Source organism: Opisthocomus hoazin, chromosome 5 (genome assembly GCF_030867145.1).
Source record: "Opisthocomus hoazin isolate bOpiHoa1 chromosome 5, bOpiHoa1.hap1, whole genome shotgun sequence".
In the NCBI taxonomy this organism is placed as follows: domain Eukaryota; kingdom Metazoa; phylum Chordata; class Aves; order Opisthocomiformes; family Opisthocomidae; genus Opisthocomus; species Opisthocomus hoazin.
Window position 1 is genome coordinate 28,387,080 of NC_134418.1, and position 20,563 is coordinate 28,407,642.

Consider the following 20,563-nt stretch of genomic DNA (forward strand, 5'->3'; position numbering starts at 1 on the left):
TCTAAAACTCGTCTGGGAATCTTAGAAAGCAGTCATTCTTCGTTACAGCGCTGGATGCACAGGGGTGTTTCCTCCTAGCGTGCACACCACGTATCGAAGCAGGCATTCCTTTATTCAGTTTCTTATCAAAGAAGTTTCAGCCCCTGGGGCAATCCCACGCTGCCGACTGGTTACATCATTCACGTAACACTAGGTCAGCATTTTCACACTGCCCGTGTTCAGTGAGTAGGGGTCTGGGGGTCCTTCCCCCAGGGGGTGGGATTTTTAGTATTATAATGTATTATAATGAAGGATAGGTTACTTTTGGACACTACTTTTCAGCCAGAACTGGCCAAAACTAGCCAAGCGCTAACAAGCAGTCTTCTCAGGGCGCTCTGATCTCCCTCAAGGACAGCTCCCTTGGTTTAAAGGCTCTTCTTGGCAGCCTGAAGGCAAGGGCTTCAAACACATTTCTCAATCTTATCCTAAATAAGCAACAAGGCCTTGCTATTCTAACTCTGCTAAGGCCTTTATGGTAACAACATGGCCGGCACCAAGCCCGCGTCTCGCCGCACGGCTCTGCAAAGCCCGCCCGGCCCTCAGCGAGCGCCCACGCCGTTCCCGCCACCAGACGGAGGCGGCCCCGCCGCGAGCAGCAGGCCGCAGGGCCCGGCGAGGCGCCGCGGCGGAGGAGGAGCAGGAGGACGAGAAGGGAGGAGCGGGTGAGCCTCCCGCCCAACGGCCGGTCCCTGCCCGCCGCGGTCCCGCCTGCGAGGCCCTGCGAAGCCGCCAGGCGCGGCCATGTAACGTCACGTCGCCAGGCCTACATCGCCCGGCAAGGCCCCGCCGGAAGTGGCGTCCGGCCGTATCCGGGGAGCGTGGCGGCAGCGGTGCGTGGTGCTGTGCCGTGGCGGTGGGTGGCGGCCGGGCCGGGCCGGGCCGGGCCGGGCCGGGAGCTCGGGAGGCGGAGGCGCCCCCGGCCCCAGCTGAGGCGCTTCTCTCCCCGCAGGTGCGGCCATGGCGGACTCGGCGCAGAACGGGCCTATGCAAGGCGGGGCCGGCGGCGGCGGAGCCGTGGTAAGGGGCGGCGAGGGGGTGAGGGGGAGCGCAGGCCGCGGCGGCCGGCTGGCTCTGGCGGGGGGTGGTGTGAGGCTCCCGGGCCGGCCCCGGTGCTACTCCCACCGCGGGGGTGGCAGCGTGGCCGGTGCGGGTCCGGGCGGGGGGAAGCAGCGCTTTCGCTTTCTGGTTGGAGACGTGCGGGTGCTGCTCCGCCGTTGTCGGCGGTGTCTCGGTCAGAACCGATTCCGACGGTGATTGCATGTCGGTGGTGAGGCTGTGCAAGCAGGCCTGTGGGTGGTGGTGTGAAGGCGCTTGCAGGTTAGCTAGGTTAATCTCTGGCCAACTATTTTCACAGAAGGGGTTCAGGAGCAGCCTTCAAAAGCTGGCTCAAAACAAAAAAAAAATTCAGCCCTTTCAGATGAAAGGAAGCTGGCGTTTTGACTCTTCTCTTAGGCATCCAGCAGCATGCTGTGCTTCCTTAGAGCCTTTCTGGTGCTGGGGCTGCGCCAGGAGTGGAGAGGACTGTGATGAGGGCTCAACAACAGCAGAGGTGCTAGATTACCGTTAAAAGCTTCTTGCTTTTTTTGAGGCAAAAAATGCGTGGGTCAAAATGATGCTGCTTTCCTAATAATGTGGTTATGCTAACTCTACCTGACCCTTTCTTCCCCCCCCCCCCCCGTAAGAATTATGGTGATTTATCTCCAGGTGTGTGCAGTGAATGCTAGAAGGAACCTTGAAGCAACAGATACAAAAGTCAGTCGGGTCTAAAGACCTTGCATGGTACACTTTTGGAGCTGAGTGTTTAGTGAGGTTGGTTTGTATAGAAAAATAGCCTGCACAGAAGATCTTGCCACTATATTTGGTTGTAATTTACAAGGGAGCCCTTTGATTATGAGGAAGAGCAGCTATTTTTGATCTGGTTAGTAACATCGTGTGGGTCAAGTATCACACAGAATGAAAAGATGCTCTTTGCTTCAAGGTGTAATTTGATTCCGTTCAAGGTTGGAGAAAGACTTTCAATTTAATACAGAAGGAAAGAATGTTCGTTGTATCCAAACATGAAGATACCAACTTCTTGGGGGTTGGGTTTTTTCTTTTCTTCTCATGTAGCAATTTCTGATGGCTAACAAGTTGGATACGGCAATGTGGATTTCCCGCTTGTTCACAGTTTACTGCTCAGCTTTATTTGTCCTGCCTCTTCTAGGGTACGTATTGTAATATTGTAAAATAGCATTAAAAATTTACAAAGTAACTACTCTCCCTTTCCTTAGAGTTGCTTTTCATGTAAGGGTAAATTTCTATTATTCAGTGTACTTGGATGCTTTTTGTCAGAACAGTTTGCAGATTTTGGATTGATTTAAAACACTTTTAGATGTGTTTGGAAAATGGGTTGAGCAACTGTGAAGTAGTGGCAAAAGCATGGTTTTATGTGTAGTTGTGGGGTAATGTATTGCTTTACCTTTGGCAGCTGCAGTAAGTCAGTGTTTTTAGTTGTATTTTGTTGATAGCGCTTATGTACGAGCAGAGAAATACTTCAGGTGTTGTGCAATGGTGATGCAATTCTCAAGGGTGGAAGACTTCTGAGCAGGGGCTTGGTTCATATGGTAACGTCTCCTCTGATGATTTGCAGGTTGCATGAAGCAGCAAGCTTTTATCAGCGTGCCTTGCTGGCAAATGCTCTTACTAGTGCCCTCCGACTACACCAAAGGCTACCGCACTTTCAGCTTAGCAGGGCGTTTCTGGCCCAGGCTTTGCTGGAGGACAGCTGCCACTACCTGCTGTACTCTCTTATCTTTGTGAATTCCTACCCTGTTACAAGTATCCTTTCACTTGTGTCATCTGGTAATGTTTTTAAATATCTTAAAAACTTGATTCTTTTGGTTACCTGTGCCATGATTTGAAAAGCCAGTTTAAACTAGAATACGTTTGCTATTCATAGAGCATACTCTATGTAAAATAGGAGAGGCTTATGTTGATTGATCCATATTCAGGTTAATCACCTCTGTAACTAGTGCACTGCAGTCTCTGCCTACTTAGATTTTTATTTTTCATTTTTTTTTTCTCCTTCCCTCCACTTGGAGACTTCAGTGGATTTTGTTTTATGACCAGCCTCAAGTGATACTTTGAGAAGTTGGTAACTTTCATGTATTACCAATACAGGGTTTATATGTGATTCCTTGCTGTATGTAGGATGTGTATCATATAGAGAGACGATTATTCAGTAGTAGCTTTTTCAGAGAGGTTATTAAACAGATAAAGTCTGCAAAAAAGACTTACTCTGGTGGCTAGTCAAAGGTGACATGTAAGAACTGACTTTCCTTCGTGTCACGTTGCACGTACGCTTAATGTCCTACTCTTAAATAAATGTCTCTGGCAGTGGAATGTCTGCATTCTTGCTATCTAAATGAATGGCTGGCAACTGCATGTTCTTCAGTAAAGAAATGCGTTTTGTAGCATCTCATAAGAAAAAATGTGATGACTACATGTGTTTGATAGATTTTTTTTTTTTAGGTAGTAACCTCACATGTCTTTCGTGCAGAAAGAATGCATTTCAGTAGAAATGCCTTGGTTTGTAATGGTGTATGTTGTTCTTTTGCATACCTGCATACACACAACTTTTGAAGTTAATAAAAATGCATAGTGAAGAGATGTAAGAAGCAAATGGAAGAGCTATAAATATAGTTGTTAGACGTGTCTTAATCCAGTATAGGTCTTTCCAGCCAACCTCTTGCAAAGAGCCATCAAGCTATGACTTGTGTGTTAGCATAACATCACGGAGAAATGAAGCACTTTTGCAGCCTATAATTTTCCTTATCGCTTGCTTCAGTGAGTATTTTTCCAGTTCTGCTGTTCTCTTTGCTTCATGCTGCCACATATACAAAGAAGGTTCTTGATGTAAGTATGATATGATGTGTAATACAATTAATATTGTTGGCATTCTTGGGGTTTACAAATGGGTTGGAGTTGCAGCTGTGGTTTCCTTTAGCTACACTAGATGAATTAAGAGTGAAATTGTAGTATGGAATCTCAGCATGAAGAATCCGTGAAGTCTTTCTTTGGGTCGTGGGGTCCCCCGTCCCCCCCCCCCGCCTTCTGTCATGACTCAATGATGTGTTGGAGCGGACACTAATTATTTTTCTTCAAATGCTGTTCATTGAAGGAAGCAAAAGCTGTGTAACAGTTAAGTTGAAACTTAAGACATGTCGTTTCAAGCTAAACCATAGCCTGTGAAAGTTAATGTTCTATTTCAGTAGTAAAGTAACAAACTGCAGGGTGAGGCTAGCAAGCAAAATACTTGTCAGGTGGACCTACTGCTCGGTGAACTGCCTTGTGCAGCTTAGTGTAACTCCAACCTTTGGTGTTCCTAACTGGGCTGTCTTGCTACCACGGGTCCTTCCTCCTGGTGGACAGAATAAGGCTCGTAGCCATCTCTATGTAGTTGAACCTAAAATGAGTGGGTGAGGGAATTGCAACACCTGGTGTTTTTAATTGAACTGTGCGTAATTATGGAGTTCCGGTAGCTGTATTTGGGATACTAATCCCAATACCTTTAAAAGATCTAGTCTTAAAATGCTGAAATGAGTTGTAAATGATAACTGTTAGCATTTTGATTTCTTTGCGTGAGAGAGGATAGGTGTAACTTGTTTTGTGGCGATCTTTTTTTCTTCTTTAAAGGCACGAAGTTCAAATAGTCTGCCCTTTCTGAGAAATCTTTTAGACAAACTGAATGCTAATCAACAGAATATTCTAAAATTCATTGCTTGCAATGAAATTTTCCTGATGCCCGCTACAGTTTTTATGCTCTTCAGGTAAGAATTACCATAAATGTTTTCAGAATTGGAAACTTTCTTACATAAGATTACTTTTTTGTGCTTCAGTTCTCTGTGGGTCATAAATCTCAATTTGTATGGTTCTGGCTGACCAAGGCTTGAACTTAGAATTAAATTTATTTCATTTCTAGATTTCAAGAAATCAAAGTATTCACTCTGATATAACTGAGCACCAAAAAACTCTTCCCTTTCATAGCATGGGTGACAATGTTGGGTCAAATCAAAGTTTTTTCAGGCCTGTAGCTTGTGTTTTCCTGCATGGTTCAGTACGTTTAATTTTGATGAGTGTAATAGAATATTAAGATATTCAGCTTCACTGAGAGTGAACTCAAATTTGTGGAATCTAATAGTCAAAAATAAGTGGCATGAAATTTCATTGTGCTAAAAGTGTGCAAGCAGGAGTAGGTTATGTCCTCTCCTATGTTGCTTCTGACCAGTGACCTTTGAGTCTTGTGTGTGTGGTTTTTGTTTGTTTTTTTGTTTGTTTGTTTGTTTTTTTATTCCTTTTGGTTTTGCCTGTTGTGCAGCCTGTAGAATTCATTTTAGGGATCTCGAGCATATGCATACTGGAATCCTACTGAAGTTACATAGGCATAACGACTTGCCAGTCACTGAAGTTTGGGTCATTGCCTTTTAATATTTGGAGGGGAAATAATGCCCTTTGTTCTATACAAGTCCTAGCACAGTGAGAGCATTTGTCCCGCGTGGTCTCACAGGCAGCAGAAGGGAGGCTTTATCCTCTTGGAAGTTGATAGAATGCATAATTTGTCTTTATCTTTTGATATGTCAGCTGAACACTTCAATGCTTCAGCCCTGAAGGATTCCATTTCATTTAAGGCCACTTACCAGCTGGCAGATGCACTCAGTATCCGGTATCTGAAATGTTCAAGTGCTTTAAACTTCTCTTTAGAACTTTCTTTTTTTCTCTCTTTCTGGAGAATTTAATATGTGAAGTGTTGCTATTTGTTAAGTCATCTTGTGGATACTGAACCTTGTAAAAGATCATATACCAAATTTTAAAAATAGTATAATGGTTAAATGTAGCTATTGTGAGAATTTGTTCTTTAAACTGTTTTAGCATATTAAAATGCTTGTAAATACTGTTCAGGTGTAAGATTTCCTTTTCACTTTGTATTTTTTCTTCCGGGTAAAGATACTGCTCATACTTGAAGGAGCTCTAGTTACTGGAACTGTCATGTTCATCTTCAAACAGAGCTTTTAATATTGTATTGTATAAGGAAGCTTCAGTCATTAAAATGAACTCATGGTATTTCTGTCCTTTGTTATGTATGGTTTTTATACTACCCTTTCACTATTTTACAGCACCGTCATGTGAAACAGCAGCTTTGTGAAGTACCAAAACCCAATTTCAGTATAACCGAAATAGTTGGATACCAGCTTTGCATTAATATCTCAATGCATCTAGAATAGTCTCCAGTGTGTTCTGAGAAGTTTTGAAAAAGATATTAGAAATGTGGTCCAGATAATCAAAATGCTACGATTAGGGCTGAAAAAGCTCCCCGTAACTGGACTATTTATGTCAGGCAATTCCTGTGCTTGACCAGGAAGCTTTTCCTTAATTCTGAACAGGCGTCCACCATCACTTCTATGATTCTTTGCCCACCACCAGAAATGAGGCATATAAAAAGACTTCGTAAATATAAAATCAATACAAGAACAGTACTTCTTTAACCGCTTCGTGGAGCGGTTTTATTCTATAATGTAAGTTTCTGCTTTTGTAAGTGTGTGGGTACGTACTTTTTCATGTCAGATCTAGATTATCAGAACCAATGTGACCCCAATCTAGCTTTTTTTGAGCCTAATTAGTTTTTTATTGGGAAAATTCCTATTTTAGGTTGGGTTTTTTTTTTTCAGTATTAAGCTCTTCTTCTCTATTCTCTTTCAGTGGACAAGGGAGTCTTCTCCAGCCGTTCATTTACTACAGGTTTCTTACATTACGCTACTCCTCTCGGCGAAATCCATACTGTCGGTAAGCTCTAAATTGGTTTTGGAAGTTAATGTTTAGCTGCATAGTGTTTAGGCATTCAGAAATTTTTCATTCTGAAATGGATGCCTAACTCGTAATACCAAATCTGGAAATAGTAATTACAGCATGTGGAATACACCTGGATGATGAAAAAAGAACACCGGGTTCAAGGTTATACTTATTTCATGTAACTAAACTTTTCTGAAATGTACCATCATCCTTGAGTGAGAGCTTTCAGAACATGCTTGTGTAATTCAGACTACGCTTTGGAGAAGAAAGTGTTTTAATTGTTCTGCAACCATTTACCAGAAAGATTCCAGGCCTGTCTGAGGCTAAGTCTATACATGAACAGGCGCTTCTGAACTTGTGTGATGTTGACAGAAAAAAAAAATATGTGGATGATCTTAAACATGTTCGTTATCTCCTTTAGTTAAATTCATAAGTCAGGTTAATTATAATTTAAATAGACCCTTATTGATTTTGTTTGGTACATGGTCAAGCCAATACTATTGCTTTAAACTTTGGAACCATAAATACTTCTATGAAGATTTGCTCAGGTTGATGCTTTCTCAGGACTTTTCTTATGACAAGCCTTGCGTAGCATCAGATTTTGTGAACACACTTTCCAGTCTGATCACTACCTGATTGGAAGACTGTTTGCTAAAGTGCCAGGGAAGTGGCTTTGGCTGCCATGGTATGCAAAGACAGGTCTGAGAATCATAAACTTAATTGCCTCCTATTCCCGACTGCTTTGTAAGAAATCAATTGTTCCGTCTTGGTACATGTTTGTTTGTGGGCTTTTTTAGCGAAAAAACAAACTATGGAAGTGCTTAAATTATTTTTAGATACCAAAGTAGTAAAGTTGTGCAATACTAAAACCAACTTTCCATAGAACTAATTTATCCAAGGTTTTCTGCTAGCATTTATGTAATTTTAAGGGAAACTGGTGGTGTAGGTTTTGTTTTTCATGTCTGTCTTTTTAATAGTTGCTTCTAGAGTGCAGGGTTCTTGCATTCTGGCAAGAAGCAGCACAAACACACAATTACCTCCCAGCTGCTTACACTGTTTCTGATAAAGCAGTACTCTTTTAAATAGTGGTTGTCTTTTTGTCTTGAAGGTGGAATTTTTCTGTTGTCTTTATATCTGTCCTCAGCTGGAAGTTGCAGAACTGAAGTTAATTAAAATGTTAATGTGTAAAGGCTAAGAGTTCTGAAGCTCTTGCAAGATACTGCAACACTGAGTGGATCTAAAGAAGTTGCTAACTAGAGTGTGTGTGTGTGTGTGTGTTGGTAAAAGTGAATGAAAAAGACAGATGATACTTCTGATAAATGCTAAAGGATTTTAAGACTCTCTTTACATCTGATTTTTCAGGACTCTCTTCACGGAGCTGAGGATTGTTGTTGAACACTTAATAATGAAGCCCTCGTGCCCTGTTTTTGTAAGAAGACTATGCCTCAGCAGCATTTCCTTTATAAGCAGATTGGCACCAACTGTTGCATAGCCAAATTTCAGGCACTCGTGTTTTGTGAACATTACGAGCAGCTGGCACTTCTGCTGATGATTATAAATTCCTGGTTTTACCCTGATCTCACTCCAGGCTGTATAAAAATGCGTAATGCTTTTCTTGGAGATAATGTGAAATTTCGCATATCAAAAGCAAGTCATGGAAACTTAAAATTACTTTGCTGTATTGCTAATTGGTGAAAAAAAGTAGCTGCATCCTACCCAGCACGTGCCCAATCATACAGCATTTCTTTTTTAGGAATCAAGGATTGTTTGAGGTTGATTAAAACTTTAAGAAGTCTGTGGTCAGTAGGTTTATGTTAGTTGGAACTGTAGCTACTGTAGGATGTCTCCAGGGGATAGCAGTTGGTACACATACCTATGCAGTACACTTTGGACAGTATTCTTCTGCTTACGAAATGTATCTGTAGAACCATTTTGTCTAAATTAACTATACTCAATCTAAAAATATGGTCCACTTTGAATTTAACAAGAGGGATTAAAATCTATTAAGCTGGTACAGTTAACGCCTTTTCTGAAGGAGAGGCTATTTTTATTAATGTTACTTAAAAAAGAACTCTTCCAGGTTTCTGCCTTGTGACATATTCTTACATTATGTTGTTGGAAGAAGTCTCAAGACTCGATCACAGAAAACTCTGCCATTATTTTGTCATAACAGGATGTTTTACCAAGCCAAATTGCTGACCTGTTGGCTTTTCAGACAAAGATGCAATGCTTAAACTTTGAACCATCTCTTAAGTGAACTAATCAATGTAAACAAAGTATCTTTTGCAGATTTGTTCTTGTCTACACAAATGTGAGACCGCAGTAATTCAAGCATGTCAGCTTTTTAGAAAATTAATCTGTAGCTAGCTCTATATAAATTGTTTTTCCAGTTTCTGAGACTCTCATTGTGATGGGAAATTTGCATAAAGGATTGCACTTGTTTAGGCAGCTTTTGAAACAAATAGGTGTAGGATTTTTTGGCATAAATCCATCTGATGACTGATCTGAAGCCAGTGTCATGACTACAGAAGTGAATATTAGATTGAGTGCTGATTACGCATTCACCCAGCAGCTGAAAGATCGGTCGTGGAAGAAGAATATTACCTGTCTGAACACAACTTCTTTCCATAAGTTCAAGGCAAAGTATTTGCCTGGTCTTCTGTAGTTAATGTTAATATTCTAATTGCGTAAAATCAAATGGGTTTCATTGGCCTTTCGTAAACTTCTATAGCACTGTACTTGACTATTCTTCCTTGATCAGAGATCTTATGTGAAACACTTTTGAGAACAGTCTTGAAGTATTTTCCTGTAACTGTTGAGTTATCTTGTTCGTGAAGTGGATATCATTCAGACTTTCCAGTTGTATTAGTTTGTTAGATCAGAATCATGTATTTATACACTTACTTTATTTTTTGCTCAACCTCTTGGTACTGATGAACCAATTGGTAATTGAATCTGATATTCTTTGACTACTTGTCTTGCTCTCTGAACATGATTAGCTATTTATAGAACACTTGCACACTGCAGAAGCAACTGCATGCAGTAATGCTCTACAGCTGCTAAAGACTTGCAACGAGATTCACTATATGTATATCCTGTAATTTGAGGATTTTATAAAAACTAAAATTTCTACTGCAATAAAAGGAGTGTTGAATGTAATTTTCTAGGCTCTTCAAGCTTTTTTTTTATCTCTAACAACGTAACTGATGCTTGAACCTGGAAGTTGAGCAGAATGCTGTCTTGTGTGTATGTGTGCATGTTCTTGTATTCCCACTGCTGCTTCTGAATTGGGACATAATGTCTTGTGCATTTCTACATTATAGGGAATTTTTGCCTTCTGAAGTGCAAAAATTTATGATCCTTTCCTTCAGAATTTAACCCAAGAATAAACACTGCAACACTGGTATCTAATCAGAGCAGAAATCAGGATCTACTTCTCGCCACTTCAATTCTTCAGCACTGTTCTAGACCCTCTTTCATGTTACATGGTATATTTTTGCGAGTGGAACATAAGACTCTGTTGAGCTCTTTGCACCACTGCGATTTAAAAATTCATTTGGTCATGTAAGCTGGTCTGCTGTACTGGGAGCAGAAGGCAAATAAATACTTTCATAATTAGTATAAGCAAAATAATATGTTACTTCTGAGCAAATTTTTGTGGTCTAAGGCTGCTGTTATGGGTGCAGTCTACTGTTCCTTTAATTGTATGCTGTCATTAAATTAGAGAAGAGTCTAAATTGGATCTGATGTATTGCAACTGTAACTGAAGGATGCAAAGTCTTGAGATCCAACTCTATGAATGGATGAGGAAGATTAAAAGGAATAAGTGAATGAGATTTCAGTAAGTAGAGAGTTGGAAGACAGTGCCATGAAGTAGAGCTTATACATGGATACTGAATTTCTTGTTAACTCAAGTCTTAAAAATGGATCAAGAGAAGGAAGATGTTTCATAAAGAGCATTTGATTTGGCTAGTAGCATATTTGCTTTGTGAGGAGTTGCTGGACAAATTATTTTACTTATGGCCTGGTAGAATTCATGTCTCTGTGCCAAGAAGACATGGAACAATACACAGGGCAACTGACCTGCACTCTGCACCAACTGTCATTTTTACTGTAGCCTTTAGGCTGCTTAAGTGGTAACACCAAGTTTACTCAATGCTGGCAAAAACATTTTGTCTTCGTGCCTGCTTCCTTATCACAGTTTGTGAGTGTTTCTATACTAACGATTAAATTAAACACATGGAATGCTGGTTGTGTCCTGATAGATTGAGATTTTTCTGCTGAAAAGAACTGTATGTTCATACTGCTGTGCTGTCAACAGCTAGATGCGATGCGGAGGCTGTAACAGACATCTGTGGTGGTAGAGAAATGTTGCAACTGATGGTAAAATGCCTGTCAACCCCAAGTGAGAAGCAGAGGAGTTTTTGTCCTGCTGAAAGGCTGTCTACCTAATGTGGTAATTGTTTCCACTGGTATAAATCACACAAAATCATTGTTTTTTATTGTCTTAGCTTTCGTAAGTTAAAGTGCTGTTGCATAGATTCTGTGCGTAGGCGAACCCCTTGCTGTGCACAAATTTGCTGTAGAACTGATGGTCCAGCATAAGACTTGTCTGTTACCACCTGTAGATAAAGTATTGGGACCCCCTGGGTGTGTTGGAGTAGCTAATGCCAGTTGGGATTTCTTACATGCAAAGTAATTCACTAACGCATCCATCTTTTCCTTTGTTGTCTTTTATTTATTCTTTCACTTTTATTGTCTCTCTTGTGCCATCAGTTTTGTTTTGCTCCCTTTTTCCATGGATGTTCGAGGGGACCGATATCCACTAATATTTTCAGTTACACATTCTGAGGATATTTTTAATGAGTCATTATTTGTTCCAACAGTTTTTGAGCTGCTAACTATGTGTGTGTTTGTACTGTCCAAATAAATACCGTAGCTCGTTATTTTGTATGGTCTGTGTTGCACATTTTTGTCATTAGGCACCTGTATTGCAACATTTCCTGTACAGTTCCCTTGTTAATTAAGGAACTGCTGTTCTTGCCCATTCTACAGACAGGACCTGAGGCATGGAAGGAAAGGTCGCTCGCCCTGTGGTGATGTAGAAGCTCTGGCATAGCAGGAAATAGGAGAAAAAAGAGAGTTGGACAAGTGTCCAGGAGTAACTGTCATTTGTTTCTACACTACATATGATTTCTTGGTCCTTTTTCTAAAATTATACTAACTGCTGCTGAAACAATTTCAGAAAGTACTGTACCTTACGGTGCTCAGACTAAGGGTAGCAAAGACCATTGAGCTAGAACAGCATGTTCTTTTGAAGCAGTGTTGAAAATTGATTTCCATGTGCAAGAGCTGGGTATGGCCCCTGGTATCATCCTCTTTCTGGTGAGGAGAAATAATGCAACGGTATGATCACGAACGCTTGTATACCAGATGTTAGTAGGGTATGCTGATCTGTTGTAATTGTCTAAATTTTAATTGCTGCAGTGCAAGTATTTGTGATTAAACTATGTATACTGAAATTGGTTAGTGTATCTTTGTACTGTAACTTTTAATGTGCTCTAAGTTTCTTAAAATCATGGGAAGAGTCAAGCCTTGCTGTTTTAAATCGCCTTTCAAGGGTAGAACCTTAAGCAATCCTTTATTTCAAAGATGCATTATCGGTATGGATAATGTAATTTAATCTTAAATGTGGATTTGAAAGTATCTTTTTCATAAAATGTCAGCATTACTTATTAACTTTTCTGCAGAAGCTAGCTCTATGATAATAGCAGATATCGTGCAGGTAAGGGAGTTTCATTGCTTAGTTCTGTGCCATCCAGATGGTACAAACTTCTAAAATTAATTGAAAAATTCATCTTTTACTTGTATTCAAGGACTGAGGCACAAAATGCTAATGTAAGGGCTCAGAGGGGAAATATAGTTCTCCTGCATATTTGAGAAAATGTAAAGCCCTTTCAAGAAAATCTAATAAACATAATAATCACAGCCTGCTGACACTAAGGAAAAAGCACCTCATTCGCTCTTTCTTTTATGCAGCGATTTACTGGTCCCTACTGATTTTCAAATTGGATCACTGCAGTAAATTATCCATGCCAGTACCTGTGAAAGAAAGCACTGGGATCCATATTTGTTTAGTGCTGTGCTTAAATCAGCAAGAATGATAAATTTCATGGTATGAAATTGGAAATATCAAGGGCTTTTCTCAGTGAGTGAGCAAGTATCTCCATTTGTAATTTAGTGTGACCCTTTTTCACTGTATGTGCTTTGTATGTCAAATATTTATTTCAAAACAAATTAAATTGTTTTCTGTATTGATACAGCTATGGTTTTGTTGATGTTCTTGAAATCAAATTGTATAGGGTTTTTTTTCTGGATTTAAAATATTACCAGTGTTGTGTTGCAAAACGGCACTTGTTGAAGTCCAAATCTCTGGGTTTGAGTTACTGACCAACAGCTTTCCTTGTTAAACTTGTAGGTGTGTCTTGGGTGTTACGTGTTTTTTTTGTTTGTTTGTTTGGGTTTTATTTTTGTGTGTTTGGAATAGTGCAGGATACAGTGAGCTACTGTGGCTTTCGTCTGCTTTTTCTAGCGAAAAAGGAAGAAAAAGCTGCATACCAAAACAAAAAAAAAGCTGATCCCTGTCTGTAAGTTGTTGGAGATGTTCTGCTTTGCACCTGGCACAGGTAACACCAAGTCCTGTAAAAAACTTTACCTGCGTGCTCAGTTTACTGCCATATCTTCAGTGCAGGGGTTAACAGAGAAAGTTGACCGTATACCTGTGTTTTGGCAGAAGTCCTGTCAATCTTCGAATAGGGTACTCTGTGACTGTGATGACATCCCACTACCTAAGTAGGTGCCACTGCTGAACTGAAAACGAGTCCTAGCTACTGCTTGATTACTTATATCAGTGTAATCACTTGCTTTAGTAACCAGTGAGCAAAATGATAACCAGTGTTGTTAATAGTGTGACCCAATGTTACCGTCTTGTGGACTAGGCTTTGCTCATTTGCGATGGCACATGAAATAGCCGACTTCTGTCCAACCCCAGTGCCACCCCGATGGGCTTCATTCTATCACAGCTAGCTACCACCGTGCAGCTGCGGTCCTAGGTCCGTTCTGTAGAAGCAGTGGTGTGGATTGTAGTCTGAGGAGCCGTGAAGGACTTTGCTCTCAGAAGAAGACATTGGTTAATTTGAGTTAATTTCCCTTTATCCTGACTTCCATGTGGCTGACCACGGTATCGTGTTTGCGAGGAGAGTGAAGTGTTGCGGCAGTCCAGAGTCCTGCCTGGGGTGAGGAAACTGCTTTCCTTGAACAAGTGCAGATCATGGCATCTTTATTTACTGTGTGTATTCCTGTGAATGTTCACTCATGCACCTTTGTCGATGTAAAGAGCAAGAGTTTGTTGCATGAAGATGGTGCAATCGGTTATTTCACAGGAAAATTAAGCTGAAAATCGGAAATTATAAAGGTGCAGGGCTAGATTATCAGCAAGGGTTAAAGCAATGTCAACTATAGTTTTCACAAAGGTAGAAATATAGTAGAAGGAGAATAAAAAAGAATGGGGAGGAGGGGATAAGGAAAATGCAGAAGAGTTCAGCGCTATGTAATAAAAAGGGGTGGAAATCCTACTGGGGGCTCAGTTACTGTCATAAACCCCAATTCACCATTTGTAGTTTTATGCCATCAGTATCCTCTGGACAGTACTTAAGTTTGCTAGCTGTAAATTACTTCTAATTTAGTCTCTATTAAAATACTATTGAAATGGCATGTTCAGATGCTGCTGCATTGTACAAGAGCTGACAGGCTGATCTTGGTTTACTTAAAAAGGAAAACAGCTGCCATGGGATTATGTGTTCTTGTCCATTATGTTTGAGGCTCCTGTAGTGGAAAAGCAGAGAAATAAACACTTATGATCTATATTGCTACTGGGCTTCTTATTTTTTTTGGTTTTTTTTTTTTAAGCTGTTCTTTTTCCATGTTGCTTTGCTACACTTTTACACTGGCAATCTAGGGGAGGGTACCACTGAGCAACTGCATGGGGTTTTGTCCTGATGTGTGCTGCTGTGTGCAAAGGCATGTATAGGACACATTATCTGTAATTTAGCATCTCAACATCTTTGGATTTACTCTTTTTTTTTTTTTTTTTAATCTAGAAAATCTGACCAAACAGTGTTTTGGAATGACAGATGTTTGCCTATTGCAATCCCTTTCAGCGTACTTTTTCTGCTATAGCAGCTTCAGTTAGGTTCTGCCTAAAGTACAACATAATCATTGTGAATCCCTTCCATAACAAAGTTTAAATAAAAGCTATTATTAACAAGTTTTTTTGTAACGGTAGATGGAAATCTGAAGCTGACTTAAAACACGCATTTGTGAATTCTAATGTCCACTGGTATTTTATCAGTTATATAACTGTACAATACTGAAGAATATTGAAACATTAGAAACTACAGTTATAGCATCAAGCATTAGTTCAGCCTGCATTTGTTGACCATCCAGTGGTTCCACTCAGATTTTAATTCTTTCAAATTTTTTAACATCACTCTGAAGCGGAGGTAAGCAAGGTGTTTGGCTGGATCAATGTATACGTGCTGTGGATCAATGCTCTATATGTATATTTACAGCAGCACATAAGTAACAATAAAAACTTATTTTTATCTTTTCTGTTCAATTTGGGTATGTTCTTTATGGTTAAAGAGCTTCTTCCTGCCCTCTGCCAGCCTTCTCTCTGGGCAGAGCATTACATACCTTTAAGGGAAATAATTTTTATGAAAGACTCTTACACTGCACAGGTGCTTCTAACATCTTGCCTTTATGCACTGTAAAAGTACTAGTTAAGCTTATTTCATATTCTTGTAATCATATTTTTTTTTTAGTACAAAAAAAATTTTAGTACAAAAAAAATTTGGGACAAAAGAATCAAGCTGCTTTTAAGCTGGTCCTTGATTTGTTCATGTAAGATGTTGTAGGACAGATGCAGTAGCAGGAGACTAGACCTGGTGATGCAGGAAGCTTCCTCTAGTTCCACGTATGTCTGTCCGTGTGTTACAGTAGAGATAAGAGTAGTTGTTTCAATAGATTATATATGATGTACCTAGTATTGTTTTTAAGGATTTTAAAATAGCTTTCTGCTTTAGGATGCAGATAAGTGCTGGTAAACCTTAAGAGATCTTTTTCCTTACTCAGGGGTGACAAATTTTACTTGACTATATGATTTGTTCAGCTGAAATGAAATGGAATGTTCTTCCATGTGCTAATTTTATTCCAAACCGGTGACCTCTAGTGGCTGGTTTGAAACTATGAACCAAAATGCTTTAGTAATTTAATGTGCGCCTCACATTTCTATTGGCTACATGACAGACTTTCTCCTTTTAAATTTCTCAGGAGAATAATGTCTATTCACGATTTATGGTACTTTGGCTTTGCAAGTATCTATCTGCCTTATGCATTAGAAAGGGGATCAAAAGAAAAGCAGATTTATGATTAAGAAAGAAGTAACTACTCACAAGCCCAAATGTTTGTTGTGATTGCTCGGAAAAGCGTTGTGATCTGTGAAAGCATCCCATAATAAAGATCTTACAACATTTATTGTTAAATCCTTGCAGCCATAAAGCACGGTAATTAGAGGAATCCTGATTCCTTTTTGCTGAGGATATTGCTGGTTTACAACTGAAGTCTTTCCTACGTATGTGGGAGGGGGATTATTGATACAGTAACAGTAATATTTTTCATTCTCTTCCTGCATAACCGTGAAGTGCACTTCTGGATCTATGTTGTATGATGGTGGGTGCACAGCTACAGGAGTCTTTCCCTTTTCCCTAATTTAATTGTAGTTGCCTATGTCCCAGTATAACTCCCATTGGTTTTTGTGGAGACGCGCATGTGACTCTCCATTACCCAGTGGGAGAGCAAATTCTTTACAAGTGTAGTAATTCCCTTTAGGGAAACAGAGTATTGGGTAGCTAAAAGGAGTCCCTGCATTGGTAAGGTTAAATCGGAGCCCTACTGTTTTTTTTAATCAAATCCCCTGATCTCATTTACCATGAAACCAAACTAGAAAGATCTGCTCCAGGCTCATTCCTACTGAGCTCTAGTCTGACAGGGATACAGAGGCTGTGTTACTGCCAAGTTCTCCAGCGTGTACCAAGTGCAGGTGGCAAGGGAGAGCTTCCGAGCCATGGAGGCAACACGTGATGTCCTGAGCCCTTCTGAGCACTAAATAAAGGGCCAAACGATATATCTGGCTTCATGTTTGCTATTAATCTCCAGCTGTTAAAGTTTATCCCATCTTTCTCCTATGCTGATTTTCCCTCCTTTCTTTGCCTGTCACATCTCCTGTTGTCTGCTCTTGTGAAACCCCTTCTCTCTTCTGGAATTCCCTCCCTCTGCTTTATTGTACTCTGCATCAACCGATCCTGCAGTGTTGATGTCAGCCTGCCCTCCCAGAAGATCTGGCCCGTGTCAGCTGGGTTCCCGAGGAAGGGACGTGGCTGCCAGCCTGTGCTGAGAGAGGACTGCAAGCTGCTCTGGCAGCAGGAGGTTGCTGGCTGCTGCTGGGGTCACCAGGGCTGGTCGAGCACTGCTGCACGCAGTTCGAGAAACTGAAGATGACTCTGCTGGTGTTCAGGTGAACGAACTGCATGTGAATCACAAAATGTTCGGGGTTGGAAGGGACCTCTGGGGATCATCTAGTCCAACCCCCCTGCCAAAGCACGGTCACCTACAGCAGGCTGTCAGGACAGTGTCCAGGTGGGTCTTGAATATCTCCAGAGAAGGAGACTCCACAATCCCTCTGGGCAGCCTGTTCCAGTGCTCCGTCACCCTCAGAGTGAAGAAGTTCTGCATATTCAGCTGGAACTTCCTGTGCTTCAGTTTGTGCCCGCTGCCCCTTGTCCTGTCACTGGGCACCACTGAAAAGAGTCTGGCCCCTTTAAATTAAAACCCCTTATCCACATGCTGGAAACGAAAGATACTTACTTCTGGTTTATGTTAGTCTTTGACCCAGTGACCATGAAGTAACTTTATGGACCTTTAGTAGTATATGAAACAGAGTGGTGTTATGCAGACTTCTGTAGATTCACCATTTTGTGCTTCGAAAGAGTCATTCCCCTCATGCACCTGCCCGCCACAAAATATTTTCTCTTTTTCTGTTAATTTAAATATTTTACCTGAAAAACTTTAAGGCTGTTTGGGATCACTGGATGCTTTATGTATTAATAATTTTTTTTTTTTGAACTATTGGTATGTATTTGCTTGGTGTTAACAATACATGTGTAGGATCATAAAAGGTACAAAACCAAAACAGTCTTTCCCTTTTAAAAACCTTGCTATGCTGTATGAAAGACACACACAAGGCAGGATGTTACAGGAATCCCAAAGAGTAATTTAAACTATATTAAGTCATTACCTCAGCTCTTGCTGCTGATCTGGAGACGCTGCAAGTCTCCTCCACTTGATAAACTTGAAATCTTTAATGAATTTCAAATTAAAAATTATTCAAATTGGCTTTATGTTACATCATTTTTCATATAAGGAACACTAAAATTCTTCACTGTATATTAGCCTTTATGCATCACAGATTTCTTGCTAGGCAATAACATTGCAGAATTTCATCATGATGTACTCTTGTAGCTCGAGTAATCCAGTCAGTTACTTATTTCTTTTAAATAAACAGGAACAAGGAAAAAAGTTTCCAAAGGTCTATATTCCTGTCCAGTCACCTGTCTTTACTCAGAGCTGCTTATGGATCAAGAAACTTTTCAGGTGTCTCCATAAAGCAGGTTCTAAATCTTGAAAGGTTGCACCCACACAGGCCCTGTTCTTCCTGCAGACCTGGTAAAGAAACTTCACCTTGTAAGTTGTTACTGGCAAGGTAATACGCTTTATACAAGGTTCTAGAGCTTTTGCAAAAGGGTGCCTGCGGAAATGACCCCGATATAGTAACCAGCCTCCCTCTTCTTATGAGCAATATATCAAAATCTTCATGCGATAGGTACATGAGCAACCTTTGTCCCCTAGCCAGAGGTTCAGATGGCACAGCAGCCCCTGTACAAGCACAGCATATATAAGTAATCATTTATGTTATCAGGTCAGAGTTTAGCAATGTCAACATGTTTGGTTTTTTTTTTTTTTAACTGGCTTGGTTTCATGAAATACAGGCTTAAAATAGCTATTGAATAACTGTTATTCAAAAATAAACCTTAGGATGCAATTCCAGCTATACTGAATGAAAATGTTGCCACTCAGCGAGAAACAAGATCTCACCTATTCGCTATGGCTATATATAGTAGTCTTTGCCATAGGCAAAACGTTGTTTAATATAGTTTGAATGTGCTGAAATACATAAACAGTTCCCTATTATTTAGCATGTTTCTCCATTCATTGCTAGTGATTGATAACTAATGGTTGTGATGCTCATAAATAAGGATTTGAGATTTCTGTCTTAGGATGCTGCGGCTATATGCCATGAGGCATTGTAATTCATTATCAACTGCTTTATGTATTTGGCTATCCCACGCTGAACAGGCTGTTATTGATGCTCTTTTGCGTGTTCTTTGTCTCCTTCCTCAGGTTCCAGTGTTTATCAATAGAAAGGTTCATGTGGAGCCCTTGATCATGTAAATCCTGGTTGACTGCCACACTGGTAGGATCTGTTAATCTGCCTACGGTATTCTGGCTTTATTGTTTTCCTTCCTGTTTCATATTTACAACAACAAAGCCAGACAAGGCAAATTTGGTTATGCAGCTGGATAAAAGAATATGAAATAGTTCAGTAATTCCATTTGGTTTTGGATAGGAAATGATAAACCTAAGGAAAAATATTTTTAGAAGTAATGCAACAGTTCAGATCTCTTCTAGAGTATAGCAGAGACTCTTCAGGAATTAAAAATGTTTCAAGAATTTCTATATTCTTTCAAACATCTTTACATACAGAGAAGAAAGGGAACTCTGTTAACCTCATGGTTCATCTTTTTTTTTGTTAGGCTCTTGCCAAAATAGCAAGCAGCCAGCAAAACATACATCAGCTGCATATTAGGCCCCAACTTGAATTGGTGACTTGATCTCATCTTTGCTACTTTACAACTTGCAGCAAATGTAGTATTTAACTCCATTGCTGTACATCTGGTCCTTAATGATACAGCATCTGTTGCCACGCTCCTGATTCACCTGGTATGGCTGCGAGTGGCCTACTGGGAAGATGAGTGTTAATTATTTTATGCAAGTATTTTACTTCAATCTGCTTCCATCAGACTTCTAGGAAAACTTGTATTGTCAATGCTAATCACTAGCTGGCTGGTAAAGAAGTTACGTGCCAGCAAAACTGGTTCAAAATCTCATTGTGTATGTTAAAGGCAGGCACAGTAGTAATTCTCCTCAGTGATCGAGTGCTTTGTGGAATATCAGTACGTTCATTATCCAGGTTCCCTGCCAAGCTAACTTCTGGTGAGCTCCCACGTCCCTCACGGCGTGCAGAGGAAGACAAGGAAGCCAGAGGCATTTTGACAGTCACGTAAACTATGACCAAAGCTATCCTGGAAAAATTTAAAAATTGCCCAAATGCTTTTTTATAATAAAGCATGTGCTCTGATGTCAGTGGCATTAATGACACACGTGGTTCTGAGCCAGGCTGTCGGTGAGAAGAGCCAGGAGATCCCACGGCAGGGCCGGGATGGGTACAAGGCCAAGGCAGCCC

The 20,563-nt window shown here is 40.4% G+C and overlaps 1 protein-coding gene across 2 annotated transcripts; it reads left to right on the top strand.

The window, feature by feature from the left end:
• Window positions 1-741: 741 nt before the first annotated feature.
• On the top strand, window positions 742-15,165 carry TMEM33 (transmembrane protein 33). Of its 2 annotated transcripts, none has more exons than XM_075420760.1 (8): window positions 742-892; window positions 989-1,056; window positions 2,149-2,243; window positions 2,669-2,856; window positions 3,866-3,933; window positions 4,714-4,847; window positions 6,775-6,858; window positions 8,227-15,165. In XM_075420760.1, the coding sequence occupies exons 2-8, from the start codon at window positions 997-999 to the stop codon at window positions 8,354-8,356; spliced, it is 759 nt and encodes a 252-aa protein (XP_075276875.1). In that variant the 5' UTR covers window positions 742-892; window positions 989-996; the 3' UTR covers window positions 8,357-15,165. The 2 variants fall into 2 exon arrangements, with proteins under 2 accessions (XP_075276875.1, XP_075276874.1); XM_075420759.1 differs by having other exon boundaries at window positions 742-869; window positions 8,227-15,164.
• Window positions 15,166-20,563: the final 5,398 nt, after the last annotated feature.